Consider the following 18740-nt stretch of genomic DNA (forward strand, 5'->3'; position numbering starts at 1 on the left):
CTTGATCTGTATGCCACTAGAATAAAAAAAAAATTTTAAAAGTAGTGCGAGGTCCTAAAGTACGGACATGCTGCTGTGTGATGGAGACGCTCCTTGTTGTGTTGCTGTTGCCCTGTGTTTAGAGGCTGGCATGCTACACACTGTCCATGCTTGGCTAGTAATGAGCACAGCACCGGACTCAAACAGACGGCCCTCCCTGCTCTGGACTCACTGAGTGTAATCAGCCATGAGGGCAACGAGACAACGGCAAAACATGAGCTGGATTAACACCTGCTGATACTGATGCTCATTCTCTGAGCTCCTATTCAAAAAGGGGAAACTGCAAGTGTAAAGACAAGGAACTGCAAAAGAAATCATGATCAAAAGAAAAAATATATTAAAAGACAAAGATTGTTGGACTGTCAAATAGGAGGTAAGATCCTAAGTAGATTCTTAAGATTCTTAAAGGTATAGCTTTCTGGTTTTACCCCCACATAAACTAAATAAATAATTTAAAAATACTTACACATCTCTTTTTGTGGATAAGAGCAATGTGGTAAAACCCCCACATTAAACAATGAAATGAAGTGAGGGTCAAAAACTAATTTAATGTGGAGTGTCTGTAGAACCTGATACAAATAAATACAAAAATGACCCAAAAATGTATCTTAAAAATTAAAACAAAAAAACAAAAAAACACACAGGTACAAATTAAAAAATGATGCAGTGAATTGTCGAATTCAAACCAGTTTTGAGTAAGTTACTTTGCAAGTTGTTTTCATACTGTACAGAAAAAACTAGAAACCAATGACTGATGTGTAGGTAGAAAGCTAGTCCTTTGGCTCATTTCACTGAAGACACACTGAACCCTAAATCCCCTGGACGTCCTCGTGTGAACTAATCAGCCTGTGGCGTTGCGTTGTGTTGTGCAGTCCAGTGAATCCAGACCAGGTTTTAGTCACTGGCTCATTAGTGTCTCCAGCAGCTTTAGTGGCTCCTTTGTAGCGTGGAGCTTAGCAGTCAGACATCTATCACTTAGCCTGTTAGAGACTTGTTACTCCCTTTACTCCCTCCATCCCCCACCCCTCCCGAAAAACACCAGCTGCGCCTGACACCCCCACGGCCCCACTGGACAAGATTTGCGATTTGCACCCATGAACTTCGCGTCACCTACAGTAACTGGCACGTAATTAGGATATTGTGCATATGTGCACATTTGTATGAAGGATGTCAAGGTAGAATTACAGAGTTCACTTCTACAGAATAATCTACCAACAACATTGTTGCAGGCTGGATGGTCCTACTGCATCTACTATCGTGCAACTGACCTGAGTATATGGCTGGATGTGTACAACTCTAGTGTATGTAAACGTCCCAGGTGGACCATGACACATAGTACTGGACAAACAGACTCACTACCAACATTTATTTATATTTCCTGGTTCTAACAGGGTAAAAACAGGCCACTGAAACAGGCCAGTGTAAGGGATTAAAACTGTTCCCCAAGTACATAACACAACTACAGGCAGCACACAGCCCAGCACTTCCATGCCTTTATCACTGTTTTATCATTGAAGAGCTTCCAGTCAGTATATCTAATACACTGTAACTCCAGCACTGAACAAACACACCTATTCAAACTGACTCACAGCTGGTTTGCACTTTGCATTTCACCTGATTTTCTTTTAGTAGCCCTACACAATGTGATATATAAACGCAAGCTGTGCTAAAAATCCAGCATGATACATGCTGAACTCCTCAGAGGAAACAGACTACCTCAGCAGATCTGTTGTTCTGTCCTTGAGAGGTTCCTTGATATTGAGCGGTGAGCCACACGAGGAATGAGTAACAAACATGACAAAAGTTGCTGGTTAACACCATCTATTAGTCAGCCTTTGTGTCACTTGAAAGGCCGTGCTCCTTACATCTGTGAGGTCAGGATCTGTTTTGCCCACAGTAATCTATTTTTTTTTTTTGTTGTTGTTGTTGTTGTCAGCATTACCAAGATGTTTCCTGTTTGCCACAGTGAGCTTATCAGGACGCGACACTCTGTGCCACATACAGAACAGCACGCACGTGGCTCACGACTGTGTGAGCAGGGATAGAAAACATTATTGAGCTTACCTGACTCTTATGTCTCTTCTTACTTTGATGGATTTTAAATCTAATCATAGTTCAATCAGGGATTGTGCAGAATGTTCAGATGTTGATGAGACTGCCACGTTTTTAAAATCTGAGTTAGAGATATGGATGACTCAACGCTAAGGCCTTCATTATTTTAGCTGATGCTGTGCTTACATTGTGCCTTTACAAAATACATGGATTTATGTTTTGGCTGAGGTTAGCAGGGGGACTCAGCAGTACATTTCTTTACCCCGAGCGCACAAGCAGGTTATAATCTGACCCTTGGTGTTGTTGGGTTCATGTCAATGTCAGAGTGAAGGAGAGAACTGTCAATCATCCATTGTAAAGTACAGCTTTTTGGAATAACTTCCCAACAAATGCCCACTGAGGCTCAATGAGAGAGAGAAAATTGTTGAGATTACTTTGCCAGGATGTCGTTCCATGATTTGGCAGACATAAAGAGGTGTTAGAAGGGTGCCAGAGCACTTACCCGCTTCACTAGAATTCCAGAATTATAAGGGATTAGATTTGGACACAAGCCCAGAAATGTGAATTCTTGGGGAAACAAAAGACTAAAACCTAAACTGACCCTAGCCTCAGCTTCAGGAGGTGAATAGGAAACTACACATTTGTGGCGTAAAGGTAGTGGAAATGATGCACTATGTAGTATACTATTCAGCTTTTAGATTTATTCAGTCTAAAGTGACTTTTAATCAAAAGGTAGCCATCTTTCTACATAAAACAAATAGTCCTGATTATTTCAATAGGGTTATCTCAGTTTGGGCTTGGAGGCTATATGTCTGTAACAGAGAATCTGTGTTGCAATCTGGAGGTGTGGAGTTTTTAAGATGTTGGTGATCACCAGACAGGTAGGGTATAATGAAAAGACACTATCAAGATGCATTGTGGGAAGTGTACGATCAAGAGTTTCAGGGACAGGGGCAGCAAAACTGTTTGCAAGAAATCAGATCAAACTCGTTATATGTTTGCCCTCTGGCGGTAATTATTCTTAAGCACATCTCAACAAGCTACTGTACCTGTACACGTTCTTGTCTCGCGTGATTTAATATGCGCGAAAAAAAAAAGTCGACCTTGCATTGCAGGTGTTTGCTTTTATGGCTCCACTACACTTCAAAATAACCCACCACCAAGTTTCACATCGTTCCACATAGTGCGCGGCACCGGAAGCTACTTTACCTGGGCGAGTTGCAATAGTTGAATTCCGTAGCGTTGTCTCGCAGGCAATTTAAGTCCAATGAAGAGGAAAATGCAAATGCAACTACAAAGAAAAAAATAGAATTAACATAAGATATAAGAAATGTAGGAACGATTCTTGACTTACTTTTCTAAATGTGCTCAGCTCATGCATAATGTTTTCGGGGCAGAGTTCAGAAATAATACTCCGCCTCCTGTAATACCAAGCAGAGGGCACAGACAACCCACACCGCAAGGATACGGTTTCCATTATCTTTCTGGGTTTCAAGCTGTCAGAACCTGCTATCGTTGTACTACCTAGCTTATAAACTGTCTTTCCAGAAAATGTGTGGAAGACTGTTCCATTAGAGACAGCATATCGTTCACAATTAACACAATCAAGTTCTCTCATCATGGTGGTTAGCTAACGTTAGCTACGAAGCTAGGTTACTTGGACAATCCTTTCAACTTGCTTGCTGACAGGTTAGCTTACGACAGCTAACTTCGCTATGTGAACTCACTAAGCCAGGAAAGTGGCGATAAAGGAACTCCCTGCAACTCTTTGGTAGGTGGACATTTTGAGTTTACCTCTGTAAATGCCATTTCATTTACTAGCAGATGCTCTTCATTGATTTTTCTGGGGTGTTACCAGTCCTAGCTAACTTGCTAATAAATTGTAGTAGTGTTATTCCGCTAACGTTAGCTACAAAAGTTGCTAACTAGCCAAATAGCTAACTTAGACTGAATGCGTAAGCAGATACAGTTGCCCAAAAAATTAACAACATCTAAATTAGTCATTCTAAGTAATGAAACATGTACCAGATATATACATAGGTTATCTAACAAGCTAGTATTTCCTTTTTAGTCCTACCATAAGCTGTCTGAAGCCTGCCGTTAAAACCTTCAGCTGTTTATGTTTTTATTTTTAACAGGCTAAACTTAGTGACAGCGTTTACATTGACCAAATGCAAGAGTATGACCGCAGTTTAATGGGTGCATCAGTCGGGAAATATTGCAGACTCATAAATATAAAATGTCACTGTCAACACTGTAGTTAATTGACTGATGGACTATGAATATCCTTTTGCATCAACACATTATTGACCACAATTTATCTATCTATTTTTGACATTTCTTTCAGAAAACCATAAGCCATTATATCCAATATTATCCAATAACACTTCACAATAATCTTTCTGGCTACAGTTCTGACTTATGAAACTACTACAGAATTGGTCATACATCACTATAATATTTTGAAAGTTTGTTTTGATTGAAGAGTTGTGAAAAAACATTTTGCAATGAGATGAAACAGAGAAAATGGAGAAGAACAGCCAAGTCTCTTAAGAAAAATATGTTACAAGTAAATGATTGGAAATTTGAATTGATGGATGGTTTAAGTAAATAATACATTTCAAAACTGTCATTTATTTTCCTGTGGCCGCTTGTGATGCTCGTGTCATCTTGTGTGATGAGCTGAATTAAGACCCAGTGCTGTTTCTGTAGTTGTTGCAGGTTGCTCTCATGAGCCCATGGAGAGGGTGGCCTTTGAGGGGTGGCTGGAGTCAGTCTCTGCCACTTTCCTTACTCTAAATGACCAGCAGCGCAACCAGTCTCTGGACCACCTCATATCTTTAAGTGGCGCTGCCCAGCTCCGCCACCTGTCCAATGGGCTGGAGACGCTGCTCAAGCGTGACTTCCTGCGCCTCCTTCCTCTGGAGCTGGCCTTTTACCTGCTACGATGGCTGGACCCTCAGACCCTGCTCACCTGCTGCTTGGTCTGCAAGCAGTGGAATAAGGTAAATAACATACCTCCTGATACTCACCTGTGTCTATTCCTTGTGTCTTAGTCCTCTCCCATGTAAGACACAAGGGGGAGATGCAAGGAAAAGATGTGAGTAGTGAAATGAGATGTCCCTCCCTCTCAGGCATCATCTGAGGCACCATCATTTTCTGATGAAACTAACAAGTACTGTGTAGCAGCTTCCCCGTGAATGTGAAAACGTTCCAGTCAGTGTCCATCTCCTTGCAGGTGATAAACTCGTGTACAGAGGTGTGGCAGAGTGTGTGTCGGGAGCTGGGCTGGAGGATCGATGAGTCCATTCAAGATGCACCTCACTGGAAGGGGGTCTACCTGAAGGCTAAACTGCGTATGATGCAGCTGAAGGACCAGGAGGCCTTTGAGACATCATCCCTCATTGGCCACAGCGCTCGAGTGTATGCCCTCTACTATAAGGACGGCCTCCTCTGCACAGGTACGCTGTCACTCAGGTTTATTTTCAGTGAGGGAAAGACGTCCCACCAGAGTCCTGATCAGCCAGAGTGACAGAAAACACCTGTGTGTGTGTGTATTAAAAATGCTACGCCATCTTTTGTAATAGCTGTGAGCTTCACACTCGACCACTGGTTTTCACTCTCGTGTCTTCAGCTGGTAAAGGTTTGACTCACGTCACTGTGTCCGTGTGGAAGAAGTATTCCGGAGAGATGCTTCAGAGTTTGGGTGTCAAATCTTGTTTTCCCAGGATCTGATGACCTCTCTGCCAAACTGTGGGACGTGCGCACCGGCCAGTGTATTTATGGAATTCAGACACACACCTGTGCCACAGTGAAATTTGATGAACAGAAGCTGGTGACCGGGTCCTTCGACAACACTATTGCATGCTGGGAGTGGAGCACGGGGGCTAAAATCCAACAGTTCCGTGGCCACACAGGAGCAGGTTGGTGGAAATGTTGAGCTGGTAGCTGTTCGGGGTTAGTTTGTGTAGCACGTTTTATTCCAGTATAAAGGTATATACACTTACAGATACAGTGTATTCCAGCAGCTCAGACCATAAAGTCAGCATATGGGTTTATGATGTGTTGTCTGAATGTGTAAAAAGCCCCTTGTCCTGCGTCTGCTCAGTCTTCAGCGTGGACTACAATGACGAGCTGGATGTGCTTGTTAGCGGCTCCGCAGACTTCTCGGTGAAGGTGTGGGCTTTGTCTGCTGGCGCCTGTCTCAACACTCTGACCGGACACACCGAGTGGGTCACCAAGGTCAGCTCACGTCATTCGGTCCAGGTTCTGGTTTATGATCAGGAGTATGATCAGCCTTGACATGCTTTGATGTCTTCTACAGCGCGCGTCATGTGCTGTTATCTCCTCCACAGGTGATACTACAGAAGAGTGAGGTAGAATCTATGGTGCACAGTCCTGGTGACTATATCCTCTTAAGTGCTGATAAGTATGAAATTAAGGTAACGCCGGTGTTTGTTGTGGTATTATTCTCGTACGAGCTGTGATCGTCAATCGACGAACAATCCAAGAGATGGAGCACTCGCTGTGTGTCCTCTGCAGGTCTGGCCTTTAGGGAGAGAAATCAACTGCAAGTGTTTGAAGACTCTGTCCGTGTCAGAGGACCGCAGCATCAGCCTTCAGCCTCGGCTGCAGTTCGACGGACGCTACATCGTCTGCAGCTCCGACCTCGGAGTTTACCAGTGGGACTTCGCCAGTTTCAAGATTCTCAGGTAAAAACAAAGTTTTTACAAAGTGTTTACAAAGCAAACATGACGCAGACTGGATTATTAATGAAGAATGAAGAAGTTAAAATAATAAAAAGAATAACGATGAGGGGGGAGTCGCAGATACCTGCAGAACGAGGACAGAGAGGAAACACACAAACTACAGGAGAGAGCGAGAGAGAGAAGACGCTGAGTTAGTGACCTGCTGTAGTGTGATATGAATCAGTGAGGAGAGAGAGAGAGAAGAACAGAGTGCTCAGTGCATCATGGGAATTCTCCCAGCAGCCTCAGCCTCTTGCAGAATAACTTGGGGGCAGTTCAGGGCAAAACAGGAGAGCTGTGTTAGACTGATCATATTAATAATCCAGCCTGTTTCACTGTCCACAGGGTGATAAAAACACAGGACCCAGCCAACCTGTCCCTGCTCAGCTTCGGCGAGGTGTTCGCGCTCCTTTTTGACAACCACTTCCTGTATGTGATGGACCTTAGGACAGAGGCGATCTCGGGCCGCTGGCCTCTGCCAGCCTACAGGAAATCCAAACGAGGATCCAGCTTCCTGGCCGGTGTGACCTCCTGGCTCAACGGCCTGGACGGGGGCAATGACTCTGGACTGGTTTTCGCCACCAGCATGCCTGACCATAGCATTCACTTAGTACTGTGGAAGGAGAATGGATAGACGCAAGCCAGGTCTCCAGGTCCCCCCCCCCCGAGACTGCGTGGACGCGAGCCGCCATCGTGCCCGCTCTGGGATATATACGAACCTTAACAGCCAAGATAGATCATGCATGGACCAAAGCATTTTGTTTTTATCTGTTTCTTCCTCAGCATTAGTCCTCCTCTGGACACACACACACACACACACACAAGGACATTCACAGGTGGAGATGGAAGGCAAACTGTTACTGATGTGCTGCAGTCAGTGCTGGATCAGCATGTTTTCCTGATTCCTGCAGAAACCTTAAAAAAAAAAACAAAACAAAAAAATACAACAACCTCTCACTGGTCTTTTGATCGCGGACAAAGAGACAGAAAACAGATTTGTCCAAACCCCCGAGACGTGTCGTCAAAAGGTTCCAAAATAAACACAACTGTATAAATTCTCCTGTAATAGACTTAACATGGAAATGTTTTTGGCAGGTTTAGCTCTTCGATCCGTTTAGCGTTGCGACGTGCTGAGATGCTGAGCTGCTCTCCGAGCTGGTTTCCTTGAAGGGAAAAAAAAAAAGCAGGGTTGCCTTAAACACAGTTGCTGTAAATAAACAGAGAACATCTCCTTTGACCTGAGTCAAGGGCGATGTTCCCCAGGGTTTTTTTTTTTTTTTTTAAAACAGACCATTGCAGAGGAATCTGTGCACTGAATCGTATGTTTAAACAGTGGCCGGGTACATCATCGTGTACCGTGTAAAACATAGTGAGGTTTCATGTAATTCCACTGAGGGGGGGGGGGTGTCTGGTTTAAATGTCAGCTTGAGAAATGTGACGTGCCTTTTCAGTTCATTTGATGTTACAGACGAGGATTCCCAGATAACCGCGGCACGTTTGCAGCAACGTGACGACTGCACTGTAAATCGGACTTTTTATGTTGAATTTTCCATATTTTACTGTGCTCTAACAGTCTGAGATGTCTGTAATTTTTTTATAGCTATCTACCTGACTTGACTTGCTCAGTGAATTGCTTTTATGAATCATTGACTGTGTTTGAACATCAGGTTTATTTTTCTAAAGGCCTCAGTGCGTTGCACAGCAGATGAAATGACTCCACGAAAAGTTGGTTGTGTGCAAAAACAAAACAAAAAACAAAAAAATCACTATTTTAGACTTCACAGAAAAAAAAAATGGAATCTGTGGTTTTCCTGTTGGAAGAAGAGAACGTTTCTGAAAACACGCCTCATGTTCCGCGCATCGGTTTTATCGTCGCGTCTCGGTTTGGTTCCCAAGTTTCTACCAAAACTGAAACTTTGAAAAAAACCCAGAACTTTCATCGGTGTCTGCCTTTGCTTTGACATCTGCTCACATGCACCGAACCTCAGTTATGACGTTAGTTTTTTCTAACCTGGTTCTCGTGTGGAGAATTGGACCCAGCAGATGTACAGACTGTCCTGCGCTCTGTGCTGCTGTGTGACCAGTGCAGACTGGTCTGTCCTCCCAGCAGCACCCACTTTAAAGCTGGAAACACAGTAATATGATTTGTAGATAAAGTCATAAATTGAAAGGGGTCAGGAGGAGAAACATGGGACATAAAAGGTTTTGCTGATGAGTCTCTTCATAGTATAATTGCCATTGCTTCCAAGCACTGTACAGTGTTACTGTTTCATAAAGTCTTCTACTACACAGCTCTTTGGTCACCTGGACCCGTCTACGATCTGCTTCAATACTGCAGTCTTTCAAATAAATAAATACAAGTAGCAAAACACTCCTTGTTTTGTCTGTGTAATCCCATTAGGTTGAGTTGTACTTTGTGTACCAGTGCTAATAATGCTAATAAAGCTTCCTGCAGTAGGTACAGCCTCACAGAGCTGCAGGCACAGCTGTGGGCTCTTACGCAGCAGATAAAACAGTCCAGATGTTATCTCGTCCAACATTACATTGGATAATGTTTCTATTCTCAAAGGAGAGAATTATGTCTAGATACTGAGAAGACTAGAAAAGTGCTGTATAAACACTGTCCATTCACCAACAGTAATTCAATAATCCTATAATATAATGTCTTGTCCTTGAGCAAAATACTGAACTTCAACACGTGGAACGTTTTCTGTGGAACGTACAATTACAGTGCATGAAATAAGAGTCAATAGAATCTCATCTGCTGCTTTGAGGCTGCACACATCACCTGTGTCTGAGTGAATGTAACCTGGAGACTGTCGGTCCTGATCCAGGTGAACGTCTACTCTGTTGTTGGAAAAACCTAATCTCCAAGAATTGACCTGGTACCCAAACAAGTACCCAGACAAGCCTCTTTGCTTGGGAGCGGAGACATCCATTAGATCTACCTGGCTGATCAGAATAAGTCTGGTCTCCTATTGTTAAGGTTACTTTCCTGTCAGATACTAACTGGTTAGTGTGTTTCTGTGTCAGAAAGACGGATTTTGGTGAAGAGTAACTGGTCCTGTGTGTGAGAGAGCAGCTCCAAAAAAACAAACCATCTCAGTAAAGATTTTCTCTTTCTTTGCCCTTGATTCGCTCCTGAACTCTCTCTGTCCCAGAGTTCTCTCTCTAAAGACTCATTGTGAAGACTGGACGTCAAAGTCTCATTAGGACACCAGATATAAAGGCTTTCACCTTCCTACAAGTGCAGACATCACAGGCCTCATCTCCAGGTCCCAGAGGAACAGAGCTGGAGCTGCTCAGAGTTCAGTCTTCCTCAGCTCCTCCGCTAAATTTAATTAACAGTGTTTTTCACCAGGACAGGCTTTGTCCGCGTGTGAAGTTCTACCCACACTGAGGACACCTACAGGTTTTCTTCTGATCCTCATCGTCTCAGTAGGTTTTAATGCAGCTTCTGCAGTAGCTGCACCCCCAGGGAATAGTCCCTGGATAACTTACTCAGATCCAGACCAACCGAACATCTTGCTGCACCATTTCATTTCTCGACAGCAGCAGATGTCTGAGCTTCCCGAGTTCCTCTGGATCATGACTCACTTGCTGATCTGCAGTGTATAGATCATTTCAAAAGATATTGCTTACAGACACCTATAAAGTGGGAGATCTGTGTGTGTTGGGGTGGGGTGGGGGGGGAAGCAGGAAGACGGAGGAGGAATCAGGCTGTGATTCATTCTTGGAAAAGAAATGGTTTCAAGCAGGCGGCGAATCTTTACAGACGCTGTTTACAACAGATAATAAAGTTCACAGTGTGAGAGCTACATCTGGAAGTCACTCAGAAAGCAAGGTTCAGAATCCTAACTCCGATTTTTATTTTCTTTTTACATGATCATTTAAATACAGTTATAACATCTAATATAAGAAAGATGTTCCACTTTCCTCAAACATTTGCTGTGATGTCACCGATGAACATGACTCTAAGAAGAGTTTGCCTTTGATACTATTTATCTGTGTTAGCTATCTGACCAGTGCTGCAGGGAGGATGTATTTTGGTAGGCTAACCCAGATTGCTAGCTAGCTAACACTAATGCTAGCTAGCTAACACTTGTCAGCTTAGTTGTCAACACTATCTCAGTGTTTCCGCAGCCAAGCAGATCACAGTCCATCACTTCAAACTCACATCTGTCTCCCTGCAGCCTGCTGGCCCCACAACAAACTGTCGTGGCTTCCATCAGCTCTGCCCATAGGCCTCATCCGCAAAGCTGTGATTGGACAGTTAATTGTTTGTCATTTTGGCATCGGTGATGTGTCCTCCTCTTGAAAAGAAAAAGCTCCCTCTTTTTCATACACAGTCTTTGGCTCCCTCTCATCTCCTCATAAAAAACTAATGACAGTGCTTTGAAGCTAGTTTTGGCAGGTCTGTGCTGCCCCCTGCTGGACAAACACTGTGATGTAGATACACCTCCCCTCACATTTATTGGATAGCAAACAGTAGGGAGGTGACACAGAGATGGGTTATGTACATACAATCAGTATCATATTTATTAGGCTGTCAGCAGGAGAGAAAGAGGAAGTAGATCAGGGGGACAGAGAGGACAGTTCTTGCACATGGACATTGCTCAAACTTCAGGAACTGCTGAAGAACAAAGAATGAAATAGAATGAAATGTACTCCTAATGATCTGATATAAAAGTATAAAAGTATAGAAATAGTACAGATGCATTACAGAAGCAACACAGTCACCAAGTTTCTGTACAGAAAGTTTATTCTCAGTTCAGTGTCTGAAGCTGAAAAATACAGCAACATATAGCAATGCCATGGTAAGAAATAACTTAGCAAAAATAATCACAGACTGATAATCACGACCCAGTGGTTATCTTCTTCTTCACAGTTACAACACTAGAAATTGTGTACACAAAAAAATACATGCAATGTCGCGTTAAACACAATTAACTATTCCTCAGAGGAACCGTATAAAAAAAAACAAACAAAAAAAAAAAAACAGAAACATGTTTCAATTTGACATGTACACATATCAAAAGCAGCAAAAGAAAGGAGTAAAGCAATACCTGTTAAAATACTTGATGGAGACAAACCGATGCTAATGTACTTTACATTTGGATCAAATGTATTTGGATTACCAGCTATAGAAAAAAAAAAGCAGTGTTAGACTGAGTCAAAGTCTGTGAAAGAAATGTGGAGTCAGTCTGCATCTAAACTAACGACGGCTGCACTTTGGAAAAAGTCACTGGCACATGCTGACATGTTAGTGTGGGATGATTGTAGGTATTTGGGGAACAAATAATAGAAAACCGTTTTTTTAAACCGATTGATCAGTCACTCAAAGATCCATCAGCATTGGTTATAAAAAAAAAAATTAGTAGAACAATTTACTGTATAGAGACAAATGAATTAAAACTATGGTGGCAAATACTTATTTAACAATTCAAGCTCAAAATCATGGTAAAGTATTTGTTGGACAGTGGGGAGAATGTGCTGCTTTGGCTCTTGATATGTGAGCAGTGTGTCAGATACTGTGATATGAAGTTAGGTGAGCAGCACACTGAACAAACGACAATGGCAGGAAGCTGTGAAGTGTTGAGCGTCACCGTGTTTAAGTTGTGTCTATCTGACGTTGGACTGGGATGATCTGACCCCAATCAAATCTGCCCCCTAGTGGTTACACTTTTTAAACTTCAGGTTAGGTTTGGTTAATATGACAAAAATAAAAAAAAATTACAAATAACTTTGGTGATATAAATCTGTAATCTGCCTATGATTGTGCCAAACCATTTCTACGTTGGTACGTTGGAGTTCTGGCCATTGTGACCAACAAGTTTTGTTTTTGTTTTTTTTTTTGGCATAATAACATATCACTTTATCTTGCTATATCACAAATTGTGCAACCTTACTCCTGGTAAATGCACAGCAAAGGTTGATTTAAAAAACAAAAAACAAAAAACAAAAAAAAGCAGGTTTATCACTGTGTTTTATGATAATCCCAAATGAGAAGATCAACATCAGTTTCATGTTTGCCCAGTATAGAAATGCTACAGGTCCAGGTCACCTTCTCTGTACAGCGACAGGAAGCAGAGGCAAACTGATGTTACCAGACCTTGGATACCACTGATACCCACGTTTTGGTATCAATACCAAAAGGATATGTTTCCTGATAACTTCCTTTTTTTTTTTCATTTTCCAAGAATCTTATGTTTACACTTGGATGAATTAGTGATTTATCTTGAAGCTCATATGTAAATGAAGCAGCTCTGAAGTTGCTGACAGAGCAAGGCGAGCACTCTCCCTTTGCCTCCAGCCTTCACGCTGTAGCTAGGCGAACACATCCTGGACCCACAGGGCCGTCAGAGAGGATTCTGGGCAGTGACAGTGCTTTTTTATTGTTTTGGTTCCACTGCAGGATGAGCAATGACTGGGTGAATATCATATCCATACTGGTTGAACAGTGTAAACGACTTTTTAAACACACTGCACCAGTTTTAGTACACTGATCCTAAACACACACTTTTTTTGGGGGGGGGTCTGATCATGTTTCAGTTGCCAGATCTCAAGGAAAAAAAAAACTCCCTGATAAACTCGTAATCAGCCACAACACTAAACAACAGTAACTGGTTTTTAATGCTGAGGCCGATCAGGGAAATGTCTATACTGGACATAAGCAGGTTGTATATCTGATCCTTTTATTAATGGACAGTATGAGTGTTTATAATAATCATCATCCCCAGGCAGCCACTGGTTTCCAATTTGCGTCTACAGTCATGCTGGTAGCTCTGTGGTGCTCTGAGCCTAATGCTAATGCCAACATGCTAACATACTGATGATGATGGCCAACGAGTAGTATCAGCCCATCACGCTAATGTTCACAGCGATGGACTGTGAGACCCAGTCAAGTTTCAGGAGTCTGCTCATTGATTTGTAAAGGACAATACACAAATGAGTTCTGGAAAACCAAATAAAAGAATATTAAGCATGTTAGATTTTTTAACAACATGATTACTCAAATGATGATTTAGTTTTTCAGTGTTTTTTTTTTTTTTTAACCACCATTATGGTTGGTATCATAAATGACAGTCAACAGGATTTACAACATTAGAAATATGACATCTATTAGTACATTTCAAACTTCATTTACATTTTTCTCAGTGTTATTCTTAAATGATAATTCTAGTTTATTACAACTTGGATTTTATTTTCATAGCTTTTACTGTTGTTTTGATCAAATATGATCTGGAAACATGGCAACATCACATCTCTAGAGCAAAATCTGATGGAGCCCAGAAAACACATTGCTTGGTACTAGTTTTGCCTTTTGCTCTCTTTTCTCTTTCTACTAAATTTGAATTAACCTGGAGGTTTGTTTTTTGTGTTTCTGATCTGTCAGACATTTCTATGATGCTGTCCTGAGTCATGGTGGCAGCAGGTTTATCAAAGACCAGATTTTTCCTCTCCATCTCTTAAGGTGAGCCCAGGCACCCTGCTAGAGAAGCCACAATCTCATTCTTTTGATCCTAATGTGAAACTCATCATGAACATAGGAACATTGACTGACTGCTAAGTTGAGAGCTTTGACTTCAAGCTTTCTGTTGTTGGAAGTATCCAAATTACCCTGGATGTGGTGCCAATCCACCTGTTGATCTTACCCTCACTAGTGGATAAGACCCCCAAGATATTTTAACTGCTTTCACTTGTTGTGTTCCCAATCCCGGTACTTCACTTTGGGGAACGGTATTACTCCTGATAAGAAGATAGCTTAACCTATGAAAATAAGGTCCAAGGTGTACTAAAGCAGAATTGTCCTTTAAAAAAGTACCAATGCTGATGGACTCTTCCCTTACCCAAGTGTCCTTCAGTACGAGATCCAGAGTCGAGCTAAGTTTTAGGGTGGCTTCCCACCAACAGTCTCTCTAAGGAGCAGCTTCCTTCAGCCCTTCAGCGGGCGGCGAAACCAAAGACAAGCCATCCAACCATTTCCCTTTGTTTGCCAATTGTCAAAAATAAACTCTTTTACAAATAAATACAGTATTTACACACGATTCACACACGATTGTTGAAAGCTTGGTACTTCATTGTAAATTGCTTTAAATTCACTTGGCCGGCTGTCCCGGGCTTTCTGGTGTGGACAGCGGTTCTTTGCATTATCGATCATGGTTCTCGCCTCGTTCAGTACTGTTACCATGGTGTTTGACAAATTTTCAATTTGTTCTGTAGAAAATAATTGTGGCTGTTTTGTAAACCTTGTTATATACATCTGCAAACACCGTTTACTGGAGGACTACCAACTGAGGTAGCGAGGGGTGAACAGGTGAACTGATCCAGGGCTGCTTCCTCGTTTTACCATTTCAACGCCGGCTCTTGAAGCCAAACTCGTGGCTCAATATCCGCTTTAGTATGAATACAAATGATCTTATTTTGGAACAAATTCAGTCCAGTTGTACGTCACGGGGCTGGAGGTGATGAAGACTCATCCTTTGTCCTTTTTTGTTGTAGTGCTGATCCTTCATAGTATAATGAGGCCTTCAAACGGGGTCATGTTTTTCATGCTCACCACTGCACAACTTTTCAGATAGTTCTGAAGATCACCAGTTGTTGGGATGTGAAGTTGTTTCTTTCTCTTCTTCCTCAAAACGAGGAGGCATCCATGTTTTCCTTAGCTCCCTTACGATAGATGTTTCATGGATTTAACAACTTGAACAAGAGAGGTGTCTTTTTCAACCTTCCTTACGGAAAAACCTGAACTCCATCTGAAGGCCGTATAACACTGGTCTGCGAACCAAAGATAAACGTCTTTCAGCTAACACTGTCGTCCACGTTTGTGCACTGATGCATCTTTTCACCCAAGTAGAAACCCAACATGGGCCAAAAAAATAACCTATGTGCTCGCTCACATATTTATAGCAGTGTAACAAATGACTGTGAACAAGGGAACAAGAAGCTTAGAGAAAAAAAAAAAAAGAGGGGGCAGCCTCACCAGAGTCTTCCACTGACTGGGTTTTCTTTTTTTCCCCAGAATCTGAATTACATTTAAGTCATGGTGAAGAAGACAGCAGGTGTGTTGGTTGTTATCCAGTATCAAAGATGCTTCTTGACTCTCCCTTTGTCTTAGATACCAATCAACTGTTGTCCATGCTTCCCAAACAAATGGCTTTGGCACAATAATGCCCCCCCCACCCCGGGGTAAAGTCTGCTCTCATTCAAATGACATGAGGTTTGCTGGTATCTGTTGAAGGAACAAGACCAGATATATAGAACAGCACAAATATTAGAACAAGCTATAAATTCAGCTTTGATATACTGATACCTTAACCGACATACCTGAGGTCTACTGCTCCTACAGGCCTCTTCCAGGTTTTTGTGCCAGATGATGGCTGAAAACCTGGATCCAGTCTGGAACTTGTAAACATTACCTGTGAAGTGACACAAATTGCTCAGTGTAATTTACCTGAATTGAAACGAAGGAAAAAGACAAAACAGTGGGAGCTCTGTCTGTGGGGCGGGAAGCTGACCTTTGTCTGGGTCATTGAGCTGGAAGATGTTGGGTCTTGCTGGGTCGTCTGGCAGCACCACCATCCATCCAGTCACACACACCTTCTTACAGGGGTTGGACTTATACTGTGGCATAGGCAAGATTACCAAGGGTCACATTCAGAATCAGAATCAGAACCAGTTTTAGAGGCCAAGTTTTTTACACACAAACAAGGAATCTGACTCTGTTTTTTTTTTTTTTTAGCTCTCAGGCAGTTCAGAAACAAACAACAGAATAACAACAAATAACAATAGCACAATAATTCACAGGAAAGATGTGATAACTTAACACACTGAAGCTGTGAAGGACTTTCTTTACCAGAACAGGAACCTTGGATTTACAATCTACTTCTGTATTATGGCGTCGCAATGGAGCCTGGATGTCAGGTCTACAGCTGATATGGAGATACTACATGGAGACAACAAGCTTGGACCACTTGTGCTTTTTCCATCAACTGTCTGATGGAGAGTGACAACATGAGCAGCTTCTTTGGTCATTTTAAACCAGCTATGCTTATCATCATTATGAGGATTTAAGCAATGGGCAGCAAAAGGAATTGCAACTTGGTGTGTTTTTTATGTTATGTTACAGTAGAAACCTTCTGTTCACATTACACATTAAGTGAGAATGTTCTTTAATCATCAAACTTACGTGTTTCCTCTCAGACGCCCTCAGTGCTTTCGCCCCGTAGAATGTCAGCATCGACCCTGACAGAGTAATCCAAAATCTGGTCCACGACGACAACTGCAAGAGCAAACGACAACAGGCATGCTGAAAACATCTCACCCTCTCAGCATCATCTATCTCGTGTCTTTCCAGGATGAGGAAAAACAGGAGCAGTTCAACACCACAGTGACTTCAATGATGACCTCACCTTGGGTTTTCGTCCCTCCTTGAGCAGTGTTTTCCTTCGCAGGGGTCCTTCAATGGTCACGCTGCCGGCCTCACTGCATCCGTAGCAGGAGTTGGCAGCGGAGGAGCTGAGGGTGGTGCAAGCAGCAGATTTTCACACTTCGTGTTAAAGAGATGAGTGTGCGCAACTCACTGTTTTACACATGGTGGTTCTACAGTATGCAGGTTTTGGATACGTTATAGTGTGTTCACTCCACAGTACTTGACAATGACAGAGACAGCATGCAAGAGACCAACGCTGACATTACGGTTCCCAAAGTTAGCTTTTCTTAGAACGAGATGAATGAGACGGACACAAGACAAACATTAAAGCTCACCACTTCCTCTACAGCAACTGTCACAGACTGTAGCTATGAAGTGGAGACATGATCTGACTGGATCAAAGTCAGGTGTTGTCAGTAACCCCACTAACTGGGGTTAACTGTCACTCAAAATGAAATTAAGTACCAACACATACATTTTGCTAATCTTAGAGCCTTAAGCCATGTTCACAGTATAGCAGAAAAACTTCCTCTTCATTAATCTCTATGTGATGTGTGTGTGTGTGCGTTTTCTCCTTATGACAGATGTGAGACGATGCATGTGCTATGCTATGTGGACTATGTGTAAACTGACATTGAGTTGCACAGCCAATGGCCTCCATCTTTGTCCACCAAAGATGGAGGACAAATCAATAATGGAGCGATGCAATGACCAATCATCATCACATTAAGACATTTGCTGGGTGAAATAGTAGCATGATCAAACAGCACCCTGAGACATCTGCCTCAGAAACAATGATGGAACTGAATGGATTGGATTTGTGCTGTATATCTATATGTATATGTATGCGTTCTGCCAACTGTTAAATGGTCAAATTATCTGCTTTAGATTTTATTTCATTTTTTTGGTAATTTGGTGAACTGACCCTTTAAAGGAGCCAATGTACCTGTGGCTAGTAAAGTTTGTGGAATGTACAGCCTCCAGCCAAATTTATTTTATGAAAGCAGAGCTAAAAATGAAGCCTGACTTCCAGCAGCATGCAGTGAGGAGATGAGGTGAGATGAGATAAAACACAGTAAGAGTGGATCGCGCTTCTATTCCCTGATAAAAATGAATTCTTTTTCCTTATTTGGACGAACAGCGACTCCTGTTCTCCTGCTTCACTGTACCTGTAAACATAGCTGCGGCTCCGGGGGGAGTTGCGAAGCGGGACCCTCCAGTTGGGGCCCAGTGTTGCGTACATGCGGCCCCTGTTTGTCACACATTGTCACAGTCAGTCTGAGGGGCTTGTGGGGTTGCTCTTGTGGTTAAGTATGTAAACCAAAGCTTCAAACTATTTACATTTAAATAAATACTTTTTTTTTTTTTTTGCTGGGACAAACATAGATATATATTATGATTAACTTGACACAAGATGTTAGCAACATTCAAATACACTGATATCGTCTGCATAATGAATGAGCCCGCAG

The 18740-nt window shown here is 42.3% G+C and overlaps 2 protein-coding genes across 4 annotated transcripts in view; one reads left to right on the top strand and one right to left on the bottom strand.

The window, feature by feature from the left end:
- Positions 1 to 3544: 3544 nt before the first annotated feature.
- fbxw2 (F-box and WD repeat domain containing 2) lies at positions 3545 to 8550 on the top strand. Its single transcript, XM_041059520.1, has 8 exons — positions 3545 to 3862; positions 4804 to 5096; positions 5330 to 5552; positions 5820 to 6014; positions 6200 to 6333; positions 6447 to 6533; positions 6634 to 6803; positions 7185 to 8550. Exons 2-8 carry the CDS (start codon positions 4830 to 4832, stop codon positions 7471 to 7473), a joined length of 1365 nt encoding a protein of 454 aa, XP_040915454.1. The 5' UTR covers positions 3545 to 3862; positions 4804 to 4829; the 3' UTR covers positions 7474 to 8550.
- A 4082-nt stretch (positions 8551 to 12632) lies between these two features.
- LOC121195118 (ras-specific guanine nucleotide-releasing factor RalGPS1-like) overlaps positions 12633 to 18740 on the bottom strand; it is a 65736-nt gene continuing 59628 nt past the window's right edge. Inside the window, exons 15-20 of one of the 3 annotated variants that reach the window (XM_041058376.1) lie at positions 18441 to 18521; positions 17252 to 17357; positions 17029 to 17121; positions 16358 to 16463; positions 16167 to 16258; positions 15898 to 16071 (exon numbers count right to left, since the gene is read on the bottom strand). In XM_041058376.1, coding sequence (XP_040914310.1) covers positions 16042 to 16071; positions 16167 to 16258; positions 16358 to 16463; positions 17029 to 17121; positions 17252 to 17357; positions 18441 to 18521 — 508 coding nt within the window. In that variant the 3' untranslated portion in view covers positions 15898 to 16041. Of the gene's footprint in view, positions 16259 to 16357; positions 16464 to 16695; positions 17122 to 17251; positions 17358 to 18440; positions 18522 to 18740 lie in introns of those variants that run through there. The other 2 variants (XM_041058375.1, XR_005895440.1) reach the window with 2 other exon arrangements.

Source organism: Toxotes jaculatrix, chromosome 16, assembly GCF_017976425.1.
Source record: "Toxotes jaculatrix isolate fToxJac2 chromosome 16, fToxJac2.pri, whole genome shotgun sequence".
Lineage (NCBI taxonomy): Eukaryota > Metazoa > Chordata > Actinopteri > Toxotidae > Toxotes > Toxotes jaculatrix.